The sequence below is a fragment of the Rhea pennata genome, chromosome 1, assembly GCF_028389875.1.
Source record: "Rhea pennata isolate bPtePen1 chromosome 1, bPtePen1.pri, whole genome shotgun sequence".
Lineage (NCBI taxonomy): Eukaryota > Metazoa > Chordata > Aves > Rheiformes > Rheidae > Rhea > Rhea pennata.
This window is the reverse complement of record NC_084663.1, coordinates 68,503,108-68,520,718: the sequence shown is the minus strand read 5'-3', so window position 1 is coordinate 68,520,718 and position 17,611 is coordinate 68,503,108. Positions and strand designations below refer to the sequence as shown.

Genomic DNA, 17,611 nt, shown 5'->3' with positions numbered 1-17,611 from the left:
CAGGTATTCATTTCGGATGCGTGCGCTCAGTAAGAAAGAATCCTCTGTGGCAAACATTAAGTGTTTGGTCATACGTGAGTCACCCTTCGGTTGTCGTTGCGTGGTAGGATTTCTGCAGCGACCGCGACTGGCCTGAGTTACTGTTTAACCGTGGCTATGCGAGACTGTTCGGCGGCCGCTGAAGTGCTCGAGAGGCCCCTTGAACTGCAGCGGGTCTGCCAGCGGGAAAGAAGGGGCTGCAGGGAGCTGATTTTTCAGCCACTGCAGTGAGAAGGGAGCAATGTCGAAGGAGTTCTGATAACATTTACAATAGTGAACGATTCTAGACATTGTTTAGAAATTTATTAGCAATTTTAAAATAACATCATTCCTTAGATAAAAATGCAATCTTACAGGAATATACATTTGTCCCACACCGAGATGACCCTATAGCTCACTTGCGGGCCATTCGCTCTAACTTTCCTCTGTTGATTTTAAAACGTGCGAGAGGGCAAGACGGACTCTGGCACTGATGACAGGCTTACATGACGGTTACAAACTGTACAGCGTTATTTACAAAAGCATTTCTGTGGGTTCATGAAAACTAGATATAAAATTGTGGAAGGAGGAAAAGACTGGCGAGAGGGAAGGGCTTGGGTGAAGGTACAAGGGAGGGCTGGGGGGCTGGTCAGGGAGCGTAGGGAAGAGTGGAAGAGGAGGTTTATATCTGGACTGATTTATACTTGAGAGAGGTCATTTTACAGCTCTGGGCAATTCAAATGAAGGCAAAACACTTATATTTATCAACATTTATAGCTGATGATCAGAGCAGGAAATGATGCTCCAGGGCCTGAACTTAAGAGGTGCTGAGGATCCCCATCTTCCCTGAAGTCACTGGGAAACACAGGTATGCAGTACCTTGCCAGGCCAGCCCCCAACCATATAGATACAGACCAGATACCCCTCATACCTTAAATACTTTCGATCCTGTTGTGCTCAGTCATTGGTGCTGATGCAAATTTAGACTGAGGGAGAGATCAGCTCCTAAATTACATTTTCATCCCTGAAACTGGACTCGAGTCCAACCACTTCTTGCCAGAATTCACCCAAAGCGCCTTATCCCTAAACGTTATCCCTCAGTCTACCAAGTGGCAATCATTAGGAGGGAGATTTCATCATTCAGAATTGATTTTTTAAGGCAGTTTTAAAAGTATCTCCCTCCTTTTATGTGTGTGTGATGCAGCAAGGTTTTTCAAAGAGATATTTACAATCATCTCACTCTTCCTCCTCTGAAATCTTCCCATATTCAAACGGTCAAGACTGAATAATCCTGAACCAATCACTCTCATGAGTGACCATGAAGTGGCTGATGTTTAGGTAGTATTGGTTACCAGTCTTTCTAATTGAGACAGGAGCAGACTGGCTTAGGATGCTTAAAATATTGAAAACATTACAGCCTGTTTGGGGGAGAGCTTGCATTTTGCCTTGCTGGACAAAATGCAGAGTGCAGCAGAAAAACACAGGTAATTCATCACCTGAATGATGAGGCTGGTGGAGGAATGGTGTCTGATTTGTGGCTCTGTTTTGAATAGGAAAATGCTTCGGAAAGGGGCTGTTTGGACACTGGCAGAAAAAAAAAAATCTGTTGTTGGATATAATCATGCCTGCTCTCTCACATGGGCTTGCTGCCGCCCCGTGGGGCTGGGGATGCAGCCCCTGGCTAAGGGCTAGGCAGAGCGGGGTGAGCTGTAGGCTGTTTGTAGGACATGGCATAGAAAAGCAACGGCATGGAAATGGGGAAATGGGCTCCTGGTAGTGCCTGACCAAGCCCTTGGCAATGTTAAAGCCGATTCCCTTATTACCTCAGTCATTGGTGCTGCTCCTCTCAATTAGCCCTTTGGAAAGGGACTTGATTAAGTTGCCTAATTGTCTGCTGCCATCTGAGACTTGTGCCATCCACATGGGGCTGGTAGACGTGACACAGGAGCCCTAGAAGAGAGCCATGCTTTTTTGGACCACCTGCCCCAGGCCAGGCAGAATACCGTAGGATATCTCAAATGGCAACAGATGCATACATTTAGGCAACTGGATCGAGCCCTGTGCCCCTAAAGAAGGCATGTTTTTAATGCTCAAGTGTTAAGTTCCCCGTAAGGGACAGGGGAAGAATGGAGGGTTTAGCTAGAACACTAAAGTTTATATCAGAAGAGTTTTTTTTTTTTTTTTTTTTTTTTTTTTTTTTTTTCCATTCCAGTGTGATGCTACTGCCTTCTCTGAAAGCAAGTGGAGCCCAGTCTTTCAGTACAGCACATATCTCTCTGCTGTGCTTTTGCCCTCACCCATCCCGTCACAGGATGCTGTAGTAGCAAGGTCCTTATGTTTCAGCTGTCCAGAAATAAAGCAGCGACAGAGAGCAAAAGCTCTGGGGACTGAGATCCACTGGAAATCATCTGGATCCCTGGGCTTGCTAACCTAGAAAAAGACTTTATTAACTTTGCAACATTCAAGAGAAGAGAAAATGAAACCCTATGCAGCTATTCATTTTTTTAAAATTTATATTTATTACTCCCCTTCAAAGAAGAAGACAAATGGGGGAAAACCATTTTTTTTTCTGGGCCCTGTCCTGTTTTCCACATTCTTTGCATCAGTAAAACCTCCATAGCCTCCAGCGTATTCATTTCAACTTATCCTTGTGTTAGCAAGATGGGAGCTGGGGCTTCTGCTGGCCTGGAATGAATAGTTTTTTTATGCACTCTACAGCCTTTGTTATCAGAGCTGCTAAAAGCTCACCACAACCAGAAGCCCCCAACTGGATTTTCATTATTTTAACAACTTTGTTGTGTTTCAAATTTCCTGTTCAGTGTTCCTCTCCCCCACCCTGCCCCTGGCACTGGGACAGTCACAACTGGCCCGTGCGTGTATTTTAGGATACTCACTTCTGTCTTAGTATGGCTTCAGTTCAGCTCATTGGACTGATGGGTTGGGGTTTCTCATCTACACATAAGAAGCAAGGCCTCCAACTTTATCTACAGCACAGGTCAACAACCCCACAGGCTCGTGGTGCTGCTACCTAGTATGATTGTGTCTGTGTGCAAACACGCATACATTTCATACAGCAATCTGAAACTATCAGGCAGAAAAGACACAGGAGCCTGGCTGAGACCCATACAACTGTTATATTGGCGTCAGTCTAAAGAAAGCAATGATACATTGCTTTGGAAATTATCAAGAAATGTAAAAAAATGCATTTGCCCTTTTTTTGTTGTTGTTGTTGTCGTCATCGTTGTCATAGTCATCGGGGGGCAGGGTCAGAAAACAAAGCAGAAATAGATGCGATTCTGTACATGGCGCCTCTCTGGCTGTCCCTCCGTGCTGGGGTACGGTGGGCAGGGTAATAAAACAGGTCGGAGCCCTGCAGTAGCAGCAGCATCTACACCATCATCATTCATATATCCAGCTGAAGAGGCAGATGATGCAGAAAGGTCTGTGGATAACGAAACGCCAGCTCTGGATCACGAGTTCCACCTTTTCCCCTGTCACATCAGCCACACAGAATAAGGAAGAAAAAAGAAATGCACCTGGTGTGGCTGGGCCAGTACTGCCTGAATAATGAGCAGGAGTGATAAAGGGAGGAGGTTTGTTGTTTTATAAGAAACGTCTTTCGTCTGCAGTGTACTCTTAGCAAGTCAGAGGTGCTCAGTGATGAACAGCAGATTGTTCTCCCCATTCTTGCCTTCCTTCCATGCCACTCCTCAGCCACCAGTTCCTTTAAAGTTTCCATCCACAGCACAGTGCTCATACCCGCCACCCGCTCCCCTACACAGGGGAAGGAAGGACACTCCAAGGACTAAACCTGCCCCCGCCTTCCCACCATCCCCTAGACACTACCTCACCTAAAGGAGGCAGTAGCTCTTTGCTCAGGCCTGTCACAATGTGCACGTTGGAAGTACCTCCAATAAAATAATAATAATAAAAAAAAGAAGCCAACTTCCCCAGAAAGAGAAATTTGCACAGCAGGCATCAGCAATCATTGAATTTAGCACCTGCCCCTCAGACTGTGAAGTTCATCTGCATCCTCTGCTAGCCACATGTTTTTCACGCTGCAGGACCTATGGGAGCTTTCAGGAGAGAGCAGGGATTTCCCTGCCTGTTGTAGGCTCTGACCCCTGAGGGAGTCAGTTTTCACAGGGAATATATGGGGAATAATCCATTCTATCATCTTCCTTTCCATCCGGAAAAATTCTAAAGGTGACATACACTGTCAAGCACCCCAAACTCCCACTGCTTCCACTAGTCTAGATCAGTACTTTGCTTCCTGGGAGGAGAGAACACCTCCACCTCCTAGTGGGAGGGTCAGATGAACTTTCTAGTGAGAGAAAATGAGATAGCAAACTCTTGAACTGATTTTGCTTTCAGAAACAGCCAGCCAGGAAAAGCGTTATTTCCTTTCAAGTGGCCTTGGAGCACCTCAGCACTAGCAACAGCAAACTCCCAAAGGGACAAGCACTTGCACAGGCATCTCAAGACAGGCAGAGCGGATGGAGAGGACAGGAGTGACTTACGTCAGGGGGGTAACGTTCTCCAGGGAAGTATTGAATTAGGACTTTGAGGCCAGATGGTTGATGAAGCGGATTCACATGTCTCTGGTTTAAAAGGCTTTGTTTTTTTTGCGAGATGTCTTGAGCTGCTACGGGTCAGTGCATAATGACACTGAAAAAAGTTCACTGTCAACAATATTCTTTGCTATTTTTGCTTTAGGGCCCCAGCATAACCAGGAAATTAAACAAGGGCATTTCAAAAATAATGGAATCAACATATACAATAAATGATGTTCTCAAACATCTGCAAAAGTTCAAGATTTGAATGAAAGTTTAGTTCTGAGTCAGATCACACCTCCAAACTCAGCACTGATCTCCAAGTTTGTGAAGCTTCTCTCAAAAAGGGAGAAAAAACAGCAGTAGTCTAGACAAAAATCAGTTGCATAAAATCTACAATAGGTCCCTGTTTTTTCAGCCTCTTTCACTGGTTAGGGCCACTGACCAGTGTGAGGAAAATCAAGAGAGGTTCACATTCACAAGTATGGAAATATCGCTGGGATATGCTGTGCCATTAGGTGGTTTGTGACTTAGACTCACAATATGAACCACTAAGGCCTGGGAAGAGGGAAGAGACCCTGCACAGGAACACCAAAGTATGGATTAAATCACTTAACTTCTGCATTTTGACCTGCAAGCCAGACTGCAGCAATTTTCCAAAGCAACTCTGCAGAGCTCCTTCCCTCACTTACCCCAGGCTCTCAGTCCAGGCCAGAGTTAGGTAATTCTACTTTGCTGACCATTCTGCCTGTTGCATTTGCTCATCCCGGGATCCTATTATTATTGATCAAGATTAGCTATTTAAGAAAAATGATTTGAAAGCAGATTTTTTCCCCTGCTCCTTGAATTGCTGGTGCCAGCTGTATACCAAGAATTGATCTGCCAAATTGGTTTGGGCGTCTTGCCACCCTCTAGTGGGAAGAGACTTTTAGAGAAACTGAGCAAAAGGAAAGAGAACAAACCTGAATAAAATGTCTCGGTCTCGAGAAGAATGATTTTATACCAATAAAGTCATCGTGCATGTTTAACGAGAGTGAGGAAAAAGGAAAATGAACACAAGATATGCAAAATCAGTAACGTTCAACCTGTCAGTGGATTGCAGAATAGTTACTTACACCAGATACACGTTGTTCATTGTACAAATTAAAAATGAAAAAAAAAAAATAACCCAAAACAGTATCCCTTTCCCCAACCACACATAGAAAAGCACTTAAAAGTTCAAAGGTAAAGCTTGGCACATTCCAAATACGAAATGATTCACTTGACATGCAGCAAAATATACAAGAAGTGATTTTTTTCTTTTTCTTTTAAACAAACTCAATTCAATTCATTATATTCGCTTGGCACAATTGCAATTCATTTTAAAAAAATATTTGAAAAATACTGAAACTGACCTGAATTCAAGTATAACGGTTTGTTCAACAGAAACATTATCATTGCAATAAAACATCACACAGAATATATTGAAGCGTAACGCCTTCTGGTTTTTGTTTTCTCCCATCCCCCTAATTTTTTTTTCTATACAGTGTTAATGCCAGCACAACTTACAATTGTATTTTAAAATTAATATTATTGCATTGTTTTTGCATATCTTGTGGAACAAAAAATGCAAAGAGTTACTGATTCCCCTTTCAAAAGCAGAGACAGTGGTTTGTTTTTGCATTCAAATGGCCCCAGGTACAGATCTCCTGCAGTTCAAACCAGGATGTGGAGAACTGCATGCACTTACCCCCCCACACACGCGCACGCACACTCGCTCGGTATTGCTCCCACGCTCACAGGTATACTTAGCACTAAAAAGAACCCAAATCAATCACTCAAATGTGCAAGACTATATCAAGTGCATTGCCTACTATCTTTAAATTATAAAACAACAACAAAAAAAGGAGGTTTCAATTACTAGCAAATAAAATTACAAATTCTTGGTGTACATAATGTTTGGTAAAACCTGTCTATCGTTGTACTTCTACCAAATTTCAATGGAGAAAAAAACCCAGCTTAAATAATACAACATGATCAAACCAATTTAACATTTGCAAAGGTGAAAATAAACCAAAACAAAAAGGTCGGTGATTACAAAACTTTGTAAACACTCCCTTCTCCCTCCAAAAAATAATCATAAAATAGTCAAAATAAAAACTGCAACATGCTTTCAAGAAAATATCAAACCGCAAAACAAGGAGAGATCTACACAAGCCCATCACCACCTCAGCAAGTACAGGGCAGGGGGCTCCGCCCCGCCGCAGAGCCTGCTCCCCACTCTCCCACCAGCTGGCACCGCTGGCTGCCGGAGCTCTGATTGGCTGGCAAGTGGCTGCCTGAGCTCTGATTGGCTGGCAAGTGGCTGCTCGAGCTCAGATTGGCTGGCAGGAATGACCGCCGGAGCTCTGGTTGGTTGGCAGAGACCGCTGCCTGGGAGTCTTTGCAGGTTGGCTCGGCAGGGTTCGGCAGTGCCGCCACCTGCCCCTCGGGCGCCCTCGGGCTTCTTCTGCTTCCTCCTCCCCGTCATGGTACTGGAATCCACAGCAGAAGAAGTCCTCCTCTCCCTCCGAATCAAAGGGCCTTGGCTTTATGGAGACGGTGAGGCTCATACAGAATATGTGCAAAATGATTTTTACAAGCAAAGTTGAAAGACACCCGTTTGACGCAGGGTCCTTTTGGCTAGGGCCATCCACAGGAAGCTGAGGTTCCCCTTCGCATTCAGGAGGCAGTCGTCGTTCCTTGTGCAGGGACTGAAAAAAGAGGAAGCTGGCTCTCCTCTTCTTCTTCCTCTTCCTCCTCCTCCTCCTCACTCTTCCTTCATGGACATGTGCTGGGGTTATATCCACTCCTGAAAAGCTTTCTTACACCACCCAACTCTGCGACTCGTCCCAACAGAAATGAATGAAGAACGCTGTTCCGGTTACTCCAGGTCACGAGAACAGTGAGGCACTTCTGAAACAAACCCATTAGGAACATTGAAACAAATAAAAAACCAGCATCGCTTCCAGCCCTGGCAACTACAGGCTGCTGATATAAATCCTGCTGTCCTTGAGCTCCTCCTGACTTTTTCTACAATCCGGGTTCTGTACCTCTTCCTCTTCCTCTCCTGCACTGTCCTGCCCTGGGTCCCTGCAGTTAACAAAAGGCAAGAGGTTGCCATTGGGGCTCTGCTTGCTGTTACCATTGAGAATGTTGTCTGCTGCATTTTCCATCTCTTCTATCGTCATGTCACAGGCGTCTGCGAGCTCCTGGGTTGTGACCTCAATGAACTTTGGATCTTGAGCAAACTGCATCAGTCCTTCCGAAATCAAGACCTTCAAAAGCAGGTAGGGAACCAGAGACAAAAGAAACATCAGTACTCTGCATCGTCAATCTTATGGCACCCCTATCACAACCCTCTTTGCAGCTGTATTTTCCCTAATAATCTTTCTTCTCCTCCCATTCATGCTGCTAACTCCCCACTTGGAAATGGGCTTTCCCATTCCTGACATTGTGAGCAGCAGTATTTCTGTTGCCCTGCTCTTTTGAGGGCCACATTTCAGGGTGTCCTTGACACTGCTCATGTCCTCGGTGACTCCGCAGTCTTACCGCTTCAACCAGGCTGCCAGCGCTGCCGTGAAACTGCCTGTTGCTCCCTCCGGTCTGACTGGGGACAGTGAGGGAGACTGGCCTGGCTCTCCTCGGGCTGCTGCAGCCACTGTTGTCAGGGTACCGAGAGCTGCAGTGTATTGACGGGAAGCTGCTGTTGAGTTTCTCGCTGGACTCTGCTCCATCGAGGCGCAGAGTCGGGATGGTCTGCTGTGGCCAGCCACGGCTGCAGGGTGTCGCGGGGGGCGTAGCACACAGTCGGGAGAACGTGGTGGGGGAATGGCTTCGCTGGAGCAGGGGACTCAGGCCTGCCACTGCCAACGCCTGCGGACAGAGAAGGAATAAGGTGAGTTAGCAGCCAGGCTAGCATGATTAGATGGTGGAGAAATTGTCCAGGAAAGGGTCTTGAGCTTTGTGAAAACAGTTGCCAGATCCTGGAACTGTATAAATATTTATTGTGAATGCATTTTGGAAGCTTTCTTTTAAATGGTGTATCCTGCACTGGTGCCAAGCACCAGACTGAAAACTTTCAAGACTTTGGTTCATCAGCCTTGGACCCCTCTGCCCCGCACTCACAAGAGTGATGAAAGCCTGCTCCCCGCAGTCTTGCCAGAACCACCACCTCTTCTCCAGTAGGTGAGACGGCAATTCTTTTTACCACCACTGCTACCACCCCTACAGCTAGCAGCTTTAACTGCCAATTACTGTGTTTTTGGTCAGTATGTGCTATAGAACCTGAATGGATACCATGAGTGAATCTTAAATATGTCTGCAGTTGGCAATAACTGTAAATCCACCACTAGATTTTAAAGCATCTGCTGCTGGTGGGAGGATCACTATCTGATGAATGTCCTTTGAGCCACATAGTCCCTCTTGTGGTCATATGTGTAACCCCTGAGTCATCCAGCCTCCTTCTATAACATAAATTTCTCAAGAAGCCCCTCTTTGCACAGGGCTGATCTGATGCCTTACTCATGGTGACCAGTGCCTTGTTCATGAGCAATGCCACTAACCTACCCCACAGAGTTCACTACTGCCTAATATGAGTAAAGAAATAAATGCTGACCCACAGAAAATACAAAAGAATGTGGATTTGTGTTGCAGAGAATCCTTTCATTAGGGATGAGGTTAGTCTCACTCAACTTGAACTATCTAAAAGCTATGTGTTTAGTGCAAAGTCAGTGTCTAGAGAGACACCCAGAGGCATCCTGCCTGATTTGCATACCTACCTGAAAAAAAATCCTCTGGAGGATGAGACTTAGACTAAACTTATACTTGCTCTTTGGGGATGCCGTTTCCCTCTACTGAGTACAACGGGCCTGAACTGACCGGTTTAGACTAGACAGCTAACCTTTAGATATCTGAAGTTAAGTGAAGTGAATTTTAACGTAAGTGCTCAATCTAGCTGCCATGGGAATCCTTGGCAACTGATTTCAGTATGCTATATTGATGATTTTACAGTGACAGAAGAACAAAAGAAGCAATTACTGACTCAATTAGTCCAGTAATGTTCACCAAGAATTAGATGTCAGACTCTTATCAATTTTCAGTGAGGAAAAAAGCCCTTAAAATTCTTCTGTACAGGTCATGTCCTGCAGGCTATGATGGCCTCAGCAATTTGCTTAACAGACTAGACTTCAAGGAGAGTCCTGGATTTGTTGGGAAGAACAACTGAACCAGTTTTTCAATAGAAACACATACAAGGTGCATTATCCAAAACGTGAGGTGATGAAGCTGAAAGAAGCTCTGAGGGATTGTTTCAAGCTTCAGCTGCATATATTTACATATCCATATGTATGAGTATTTTTTGAGAAAACCTCTTCACGCATGCACATGCCACAGAATCTACTGCACTTAGCAAGGTGCAACTTTTCCTGTTCATGTTCTTGTTTTAAGCACTCTTGTAGGCTGACATCTTTGTAGATGGAATAACACTGCTGAATGTTCCTGGCCAGAGGCCAGATGCCTATTTCAGGATAACCCTGCAGGCTGGTGGAGTGATACTGGGGTAGGTAGAGCCCCGTCCCTCAAGGTTTGGGGCTGCATGGTGGGATGTAGATGGGTGAGGTAGGTCCATCCTCTTCATACAGGTTTCTGCCTTCGGAGGCAGGTGATTCTGCCAGCTGGCTGGCTGATAGGATGGGAAATATGTGTCCTGTCTGCCTGGCTTACCATGGGAGGTACCCCATGGGAGATACCTCCAGAAAGCCTCAGGAAGGCTATTACTGCTGTGGGGAGGGCAGGAAGCTGTTAGCTGCCCACTACCTGCTCCCTGCCCCTGCCTCAACATTTTTGCTGGTTGTCTCTGCCACAGCAGTAACTCTCTGCAGACCATTGCTTTATGAAGGTCTATCCTTAAAGGACAACTGGCTGTTGCTGCCATGAATGGAGGTGAGAAAAGACAGGGAGTCTAAGGTGCACTCACCTCTCTCTTCTCTTACTGCTATGACTTCTCCCTCCTCCTATAGCTACTTTGTGGCATTTTATGCCCTTACGGCAACCCAAGGAGGTGGGAAGGCAATTCTGCTCTGCCTAGAGGATTGCACAGAGCAGGGTACCCTATGCTGCAGGGCAGGCACTTGTCTGCACCTGTTTCTTTTATGGTGATAGGCAGTGGGAACCATCAAGCTTGAAGACACAAATCTACTTTTGACATTGAAAGCTGGCTAATCATGTAGATATGTGCCTAAGCATACATTTGCTAGGCTGCTGAATGCAGTTATAAAGAGCTTAAGAAGCTGATTAATTACATGTAATCAGTTTATTTTTTAAAACAATTAATTATAGTTACTGGTTACCTTTAATTAATATAGAAGTAGACCTTGCACATTTTATTCATATAAGTACTATCATCAAAGCCAGTGTAATTGCACTGCAGTGTGCAATTTCGGTAGTTATTTTTATCTTGACATTTTAGGTAGGTTTTTATTCTTCCTTTTCAAGGACATCAGATAATGATAACTCTGCTAACTCTGGAAGATATGTTCCTGTAGCATTCTTCTGGGAGTGATAAAATCCTGAAAGCAGGAATGAGCATGAGGACAAATTCAATTTCCAAAAAATGAACCTTCGGTATGAGTGAGAAACAATCCCAAAGAGTCTTTAAAAAGTTGGCTGTATACAGTGGGAGGGCACTGCAGATGGTAGATTCTCAGTTGCATTACTGGGCCCTTCATGGTTATTAATGCTTACCTGATGATGTACCAGATGCAAAGGCAGAACTGTCTTCTGTGAGACATCTACACCCTGGTTTTTCTGTCTTTTCAGACACTCTAAGTGAAAAGACGCTCTTCGACCTGAAACACAATCACCGAGAACTGTGTCCATCACTCACACTGTTCTACAGATAATCTCATTTCAATTTGTTTTAGTGCACTTCCACTGGAGAAATAGCAATGACATCTTCACTTTAGGTTCTGTCTACTTGCCCTCAACACCTTGCCCTTTTCAAAAACTGTTGTACTTGCAAAACACAGTCAAGAACCATGGAATAACCAGTGCTACCTTCCAAGCAAGTTGCAAAATAAAGTTCTAGATCATGGTTTTCTTTTATTTTTCTCTTTTAAAAAATTGTCCTAGCAGATACCATACAGCTTATTTCCCTACAAAGTAGTGAAAGTGTCCCCAAATCTCTCTGGTTCAGGTAAATCTCTCAATGGGGATGACAATGGATACTCTGGCTCCGTGCCTGGCTGTACACATGCACAGGAGGAAGCATCGGGCTACTCGGGTGACACTGGCTTCCCACTTTCATGTGGTCTGTTTCCCTTAGTGCCACGTGTACCACAGCTTATGAGGCTGTGTCTATAGCAAGATCAAGTAGAAGTGAATTATTTACATCAGAGGTTGAATTCACTGATGAACAGAGGTTTGGGTATGTAAATGTGCAGCATTTACAGAAATTTGAAAGAGAGGAAGAAGGAAAAGAAGAAGGGAGGAAGGGAGGAAGAGAGGAAGAAAAAAAGTCTTTTTTTTTTGAAAATAAAAATGATTGAAAGGAGTTGAAATATTTACACTGGTTACCTGCTATGAAATTAAACTTTATTTCTGTAGATATGAGAAATGTATTCCTTATACAGGAATAAAAAAGTACTGCAAGGTATATTATGAACAAATACATGGGCTCTACTTCTGAATAATCTAGAGCTGCATGGCACAATAAATACTTCATGTACTTCTCGGTCCCATTTGTATTTTTCTAAAATAAGAAAGAAAATTAGAGTTCTGAAAATAATAAGTATCTGTATTATTGATTTGTTGAGAAAAGGTCCCCTCCACGGCCTGGAGGGAACGCATGTTATGATACATAGAACTAATGCTCTGATGCAGATAAAACATGCTTCCTCTTTCTTGAGAAAAGTCTAGTAAAATGAATATGACATCGCTATATAAATATTAATTGGAATGCAGTTAAAGGAGCATTGTATCAAGGTTTGACTGCAAATCTGGCCCTCAGGATAGACATTGGAATTCTTGCTGCCTACTATTTTAAGTTTTGAAATAACAAAATGCTTTTGAAATTTTCACTGGTAAAAGCATCTTGAAGGCTTTAAGTGAAGACACACTAGCCTCACTTTAAACATTACACTGCATAGTCTGTCATTGTTTATTTTGTAAGAATGTATTTTATTTACAGTATTCTTTTCAGTCCCTCGCCTCCCTTTTTTTTTTCCCACACCACTACTCAGGGAAAAAGTCTGAAAGGTATTCTACATAAAAGATCTTATTTCCTTCCAGACTCTCACATTTGTCCTGGTATCTTCATCAAATCTTATGATCTATGAATTTAATTTGAACATAGTCTGCACACTTAAGTATTTGAAAACCCACTACAATTACAGCAGAAAGCAAATTCTTATGGTATTAACTTAATCTGAAATTCACTGTTTTCCTCATAGCAGCCGTAAAAGAAAACCTCTCCTTTTTTTCTGCTGAATATACACACAACAGAACACTGTTTACTGAAGGTTAGTCCATCCATTGACTCCCTAGTGTCTGTTTGGAGAATATACAGCACTCTGATAAACTCTCCTAATTCACATACAGGTCTAATCAAACAGATCACATGGATTATCCAAATAATCACAGACTGTCCAAACAACCACAGATTCATCTACTGATTAAGCATCAAGTCAGCACAGGTGTCTGCTGGCGATGCATCTACATGATCACAATCTTATGCACGCTGTGAGATTCCTGGTCTCATGAGCCAAGTGCAATATACACTAACATTCAGGCCCTACATGTGACAGGATTCCTCCTGAAAGATGTAAGAACTTTGTCAAGACAGAGTAGAGCAGAGCCTGCATGCCACCCTGGGATGTTACCTAGTGAGGAGGAGCACAGAAATCCTTTCTTCGGGGAGTGCCGGGTGTCCTCTCCTTTGTTGTTTTCTGGTGGGGTAAGTTGTCTATTTTCATCATCCTGGTATGAAAGCCTGGAAAGAAGAACAGAGGGATGCTGGAAAACTATCTCACATTGGACAATAACCCCTCTTCCAGCAGGAAAGCCAGGAAGAACATACTGTTGAATGGATGCAACTAGCCTAGCTAGCTATTGCCTATAATTGATCCAGGAGCAGCCACAGAGGTGTTGAGACAGAGACATGCTCTAAAGGTGAGATCTGGAAATGTTAGATAGCAGAAAAGAATGGGAGAGAGGACCTGAAGATACAAAAGAAGATATCCAGATATACAGTTGAGAGAAGAAGGAAAAATCCTAGGAGAAAAATTGTTTCAATGTTATTTCTCAGGGCTGAACTACATTTTCTTTTACTCTGATATTTGAGTTGTCTGACTAAAATCTTCTGGTCTCATCCTAGAAACTGATTTTTTTGTAGAAAAATGTCACCTCTTCCTACGGCTCTCTCTTAATTAAAGAACCCCCCAAACATCTTGATTAAAGTTGCAAAGCTCACATTTCAGTAGAGATCAGGCTTGGTTCACTACAGTACTCCATGTCTTCATTCAAATTTTCATCATAAGTCTCATCCTGAGAAACTTCCTCTTGGCAAACAATTGCCAGCTGGCTGTCTCTGGAACTGGAGCTAATGAGCAAAAAAGACAAGTCAAGATACGGAGATGGTAAAGAAAACCTGTTACAGAAACAAGAATGACAGGCTCCATCTGTCTCAGCTTATTATAATGGTGCACAGCTATCGTAGAAAAATCAATGACTGAACAGAGCCACAAAGCTCACAAATACAAAAGCAGCAACTATTTTCTGTGTTGTTTTTCAGAGGAAGAGTTTCTTAAATCAAAACTGGACAATAGTGTAAGTATATTATTGTCATGTGTGACCATGTGTACTAACTGTGAATGTACACATCACACTGACCACATTTCCAAAGATCTGCCTCATTGAACTCATTGTAAAATTTGAGATGTGCTCTTGGAGATGCTTCTTCTTCTCTTATTGCAAAAGACTTTGTTAAGAATTTTGAAGAGCAGCCTGCTAACCTAATTACCGTTTACCCTCTCAGCTCTGTGTAGTATGATCTCTGCCTCCCAAATTCTTTACTCTGCACCACCTCTCCGCTGCCTCTTGTCCACATTCTTGTTCATTGCTGACTTATCCATCTTTTGTTCTTTTTTTCTCATCACTAATTGTAGAGAGCTTCCATTGAACTCAGTAGGATCTGTTCAAATTCTTAAGCATAAGAGCCCTTAATTCCCTGTCTTTCTTCTTCTTGTCCCTCTGTTTCACATTCCAGGATCTTGTATTTCATTTCACTTTGAGTTTGAGGTTTGTGAGCAGCAGAATAAAAATGGAAGCTTGAATCTTAGAAACACCAGCATGAAGGTACTGGAGCCAATTTCAGTCTATTACTAGCATTCTCAGAAGGCAGCAGCGTGGCAGGTTTTTGCATCTTTCAGGGACAGAACAGGAAATATTATTTTCTCATTTAATTCAGTCAAAAAGCACTGGGAGCATGGTACCGAACGGTTTGAAAGAGAGTGCTGCAGTAATCTTCCTGCTGAGATGGGAGGCAATTAAAACGGCTGAGGTGCAGAAAGAACAACTCAGTAAGTGGCAGCTCCTCCTGTTCATTGGTCTATGTTTAGCCAAAACATACAGATTTTTTGTACAAACACACCAAGGAACACTTCCTGTGCTGTGATCAGACTGTGCCTAGGTGTGTGAGCCCAGCTAGAAACCTAAAAGACTACAAATCATTATCTGCCTGTGGGTAAAAAGAACCCAAGACAGGAGTATTTTCTGGAGATGTTATGGAGAACATTACTTCTTTTTCAGTCCTACTGACACCAAGAACTGACACCATTTGAACTGTCAATGGGAGAAACAATGGATCTTACACCTGGAGAGTATCACAGCATGAGAGAAAATACATACCATCCCAGTGTTTCATAGTAATGTGTCCTAGTTCAAGGAACATGGCCAGGGAAGAAAGGAAAGAGAACAAAACCATGTTAGCAGTGTCACATCAGCACGGTCAGCAACAGGTAACAAATGGTAATACATGTTATGTAACTCCCCTGGCCTCCCTACGGAAGGCAGGGAATGGAAAAGCCACAGCATTCTTCACTCAAGTATTTTGCACCCACTGATTTTTCACCATCTTATTATCTTTTTTTTTTCTTTTCTTACAGCAGCATTCCTCCACTTTCTCACATTGCCCACTGTCTGCACTGAAAACAAATTTCCAGCTCCCTCCCACAGTTACTGGAAGGGTTAAAAAAATGTCCAGTGCTGGAAATGTTGCTTCTGTCATTTTACTCATCTGCGTGCAGATTTGTGTTTCAGCCCCAAAGCTGTTCTGAGAAGAATATTTTCTTTGCTTTACATAGTGTTGCATTTCTGAAATCCTTGCAATCCTCCTCCCAGAATGCCTTTGGTGACCCCCTGGAGGAAAAAAAAGAATGACTTCCTTAAAACTCCCTGTTGGGTTTCTTTTTCTTTTAATTACCAGTACATAAAACATCTCCCTGCGGTGAAGGAAGGCTGTCTTTGGTTCTTACAAAGGTTTCTTCATGAAAAAGCTCAAGGAGATCAAATGTATTGGTCAGTGAGGGTGTTATGTGCTGCTTCTTCCCAGTGGTCAGCTAGTGCATATTTGTTGCACCATGGTCTTTGGCACAAGTGGAGAACCAGAAAGCTCAATTCAGGCTGCCAGCAGGGCAATGCCTTCTCTTGTTTCTAGCTGATGGGTGATTTTAGCTGCTGGGTGACTTTAGCAACAGTGCTCTGGCATTGCCATGCATGTTCCTTTCCCTGGTCCCTCAGCCCACTCTCTGCTATGAAGCTTACCTTTTGGAGGGTAGTTTCCAAGAAGCCTCCTGCACACGTATAGTGGGTGACAAGGGGGTGCCATGGCCTTCTACTGTGCTGACAGTGCTGGGGTAGCTGGGTGGGCTGGGGAAGCGGCACAGGGCAGTATTGTTGGCGTTGTTGATGTTGGCATTGGAGCCTGAAGATGAGTAGCTGCTGGGAGTGAAAGTGGAATCTACCAGCTTCTCATGGGATGGAGACTCAGTATCTCCCTGGTTGTTGCCAGACTTATTGATGTGCAAAGGTCGCTGTGTGGTGAATGTCTGGGGAAATGCGCTCCTGCCATCACTTTGGTAATAGCTGACATGGTTTCCAAACAAGCCGCCAGCTCTCTGTCAGGGAAAAAGAAACAAATTTCCTTTTGTAAATGAGAAGATTTGCAAGGGGCTGGTATTTGTTGCTGAACCTGTTTCAGGGGGAAAAGAAAATGTGAAGAACAAATTTTTGCATTATGGCACTGGTGCTCTCTCTACTAGAAGTTAAAGTGCATGGACTTCTCTGCCAGAGAGGCCTGGGACAGACACACCGAGAAAGCACTACCTTTCTGAAATATTTCAGAGAACTGGCTTTAGAGCAATGGACAGGTGCATATGTGAGGCAAGGGTATTTCTACAGCTCCCACCAGCCCTGGCAGGAGTGGGTAGGGGTGCAATAACCAGGTTACTGCTGTCTAGTCTTCACAATGCAGTTGCAAAACAGTGTCTATACATGAGAGGGAATTTGAGAAGAACACTAGAAATGATTAATCACCTGGAGGAATGCATGAAACAGGATTTTCTGTACTGTCTACATGGTCAGTAGCAAAAGGGACAGACAGTAATTTTCTGTAAATATTTGAAGGGGGAAAATGCCAAAGAACAGCAGAAAATATTACCAGGAGCCAATTAGAAGAGATAAAGATGAAGTAAAAAAGAGAAGATTTAGGTAACTTATTCAGGAAATTTCCTCCAGGACCACAGGAACTCTGTTAGGTTCTGTGGTAGTTTTTGAAAGGAAACTTCTTGGGCCGCTGAAAAAAAGCGTGAACAAAACACTGGTGTGTGCCTGGCTCATGTTCTGTGGATGGGAAGATGAAGCTGAATTGAGCTGTTCTTCTTTGACCACATCTGGCCATTCTCACTCTAATTTTATTTAGGTTTTATGTAAGGGAAACTTCCATTGAGAAGAAAAAGTGATAAAAC

The 17,611-nt window shown here is 43.5% G+C and overlaps 1 protein-coding gene across 2 annotated transcripts in view; it reads right to left on the bottom strand.

The window, feature by feature from the left end:
• Window positions 1–320: 320 nt before the first annotated feature.
• Window positions 321–17,611, bottom strand: part of CACNA1C (calcium voltage-gated channel subunit alpha1 C) — a 495,695-nt gene continuing 478,404 nt past the window's right edge. The window contains exons 43-49 of one of the 2 annotated variants that reach the window (XM_062590597.1): window positions 16,410–16,762; window positions 15,495–15,521; window positions 14,059–14,187; window positions 13,469–13,578; window positions 11,334–11,437; window positions 8,142–8,465; window positions 321–7,867 (exon numbers count right to left, since the gene is read on the bottom strand). In XM_062590597.1, coding sequence (XP_062446581.1) covers window positions 7,571–7,867; window positions 8,142–8,465; window positions 11,334–11,437; window positions 13,469–13,578; window positions 14,059–14,187; window positions 15,495–15,521; window positions 16,410–16,762 — 1,344 coding nt within the window. In that variant the 3' untranslated portion in view covers window positions 321–7,570. Of the gene's footprint in view, window positions 7,868–8,141; window positions 8,466–11,333; window positions 11,459–13,468; window positions 13,579–14,058; window positions 14,188–15,494; window positions 15,522–16,409; window positions 16,763–17,611 lie in introns of both variants that reach the window. The other variant, XM_062590591.1, reaches the window with a different exon arrangement.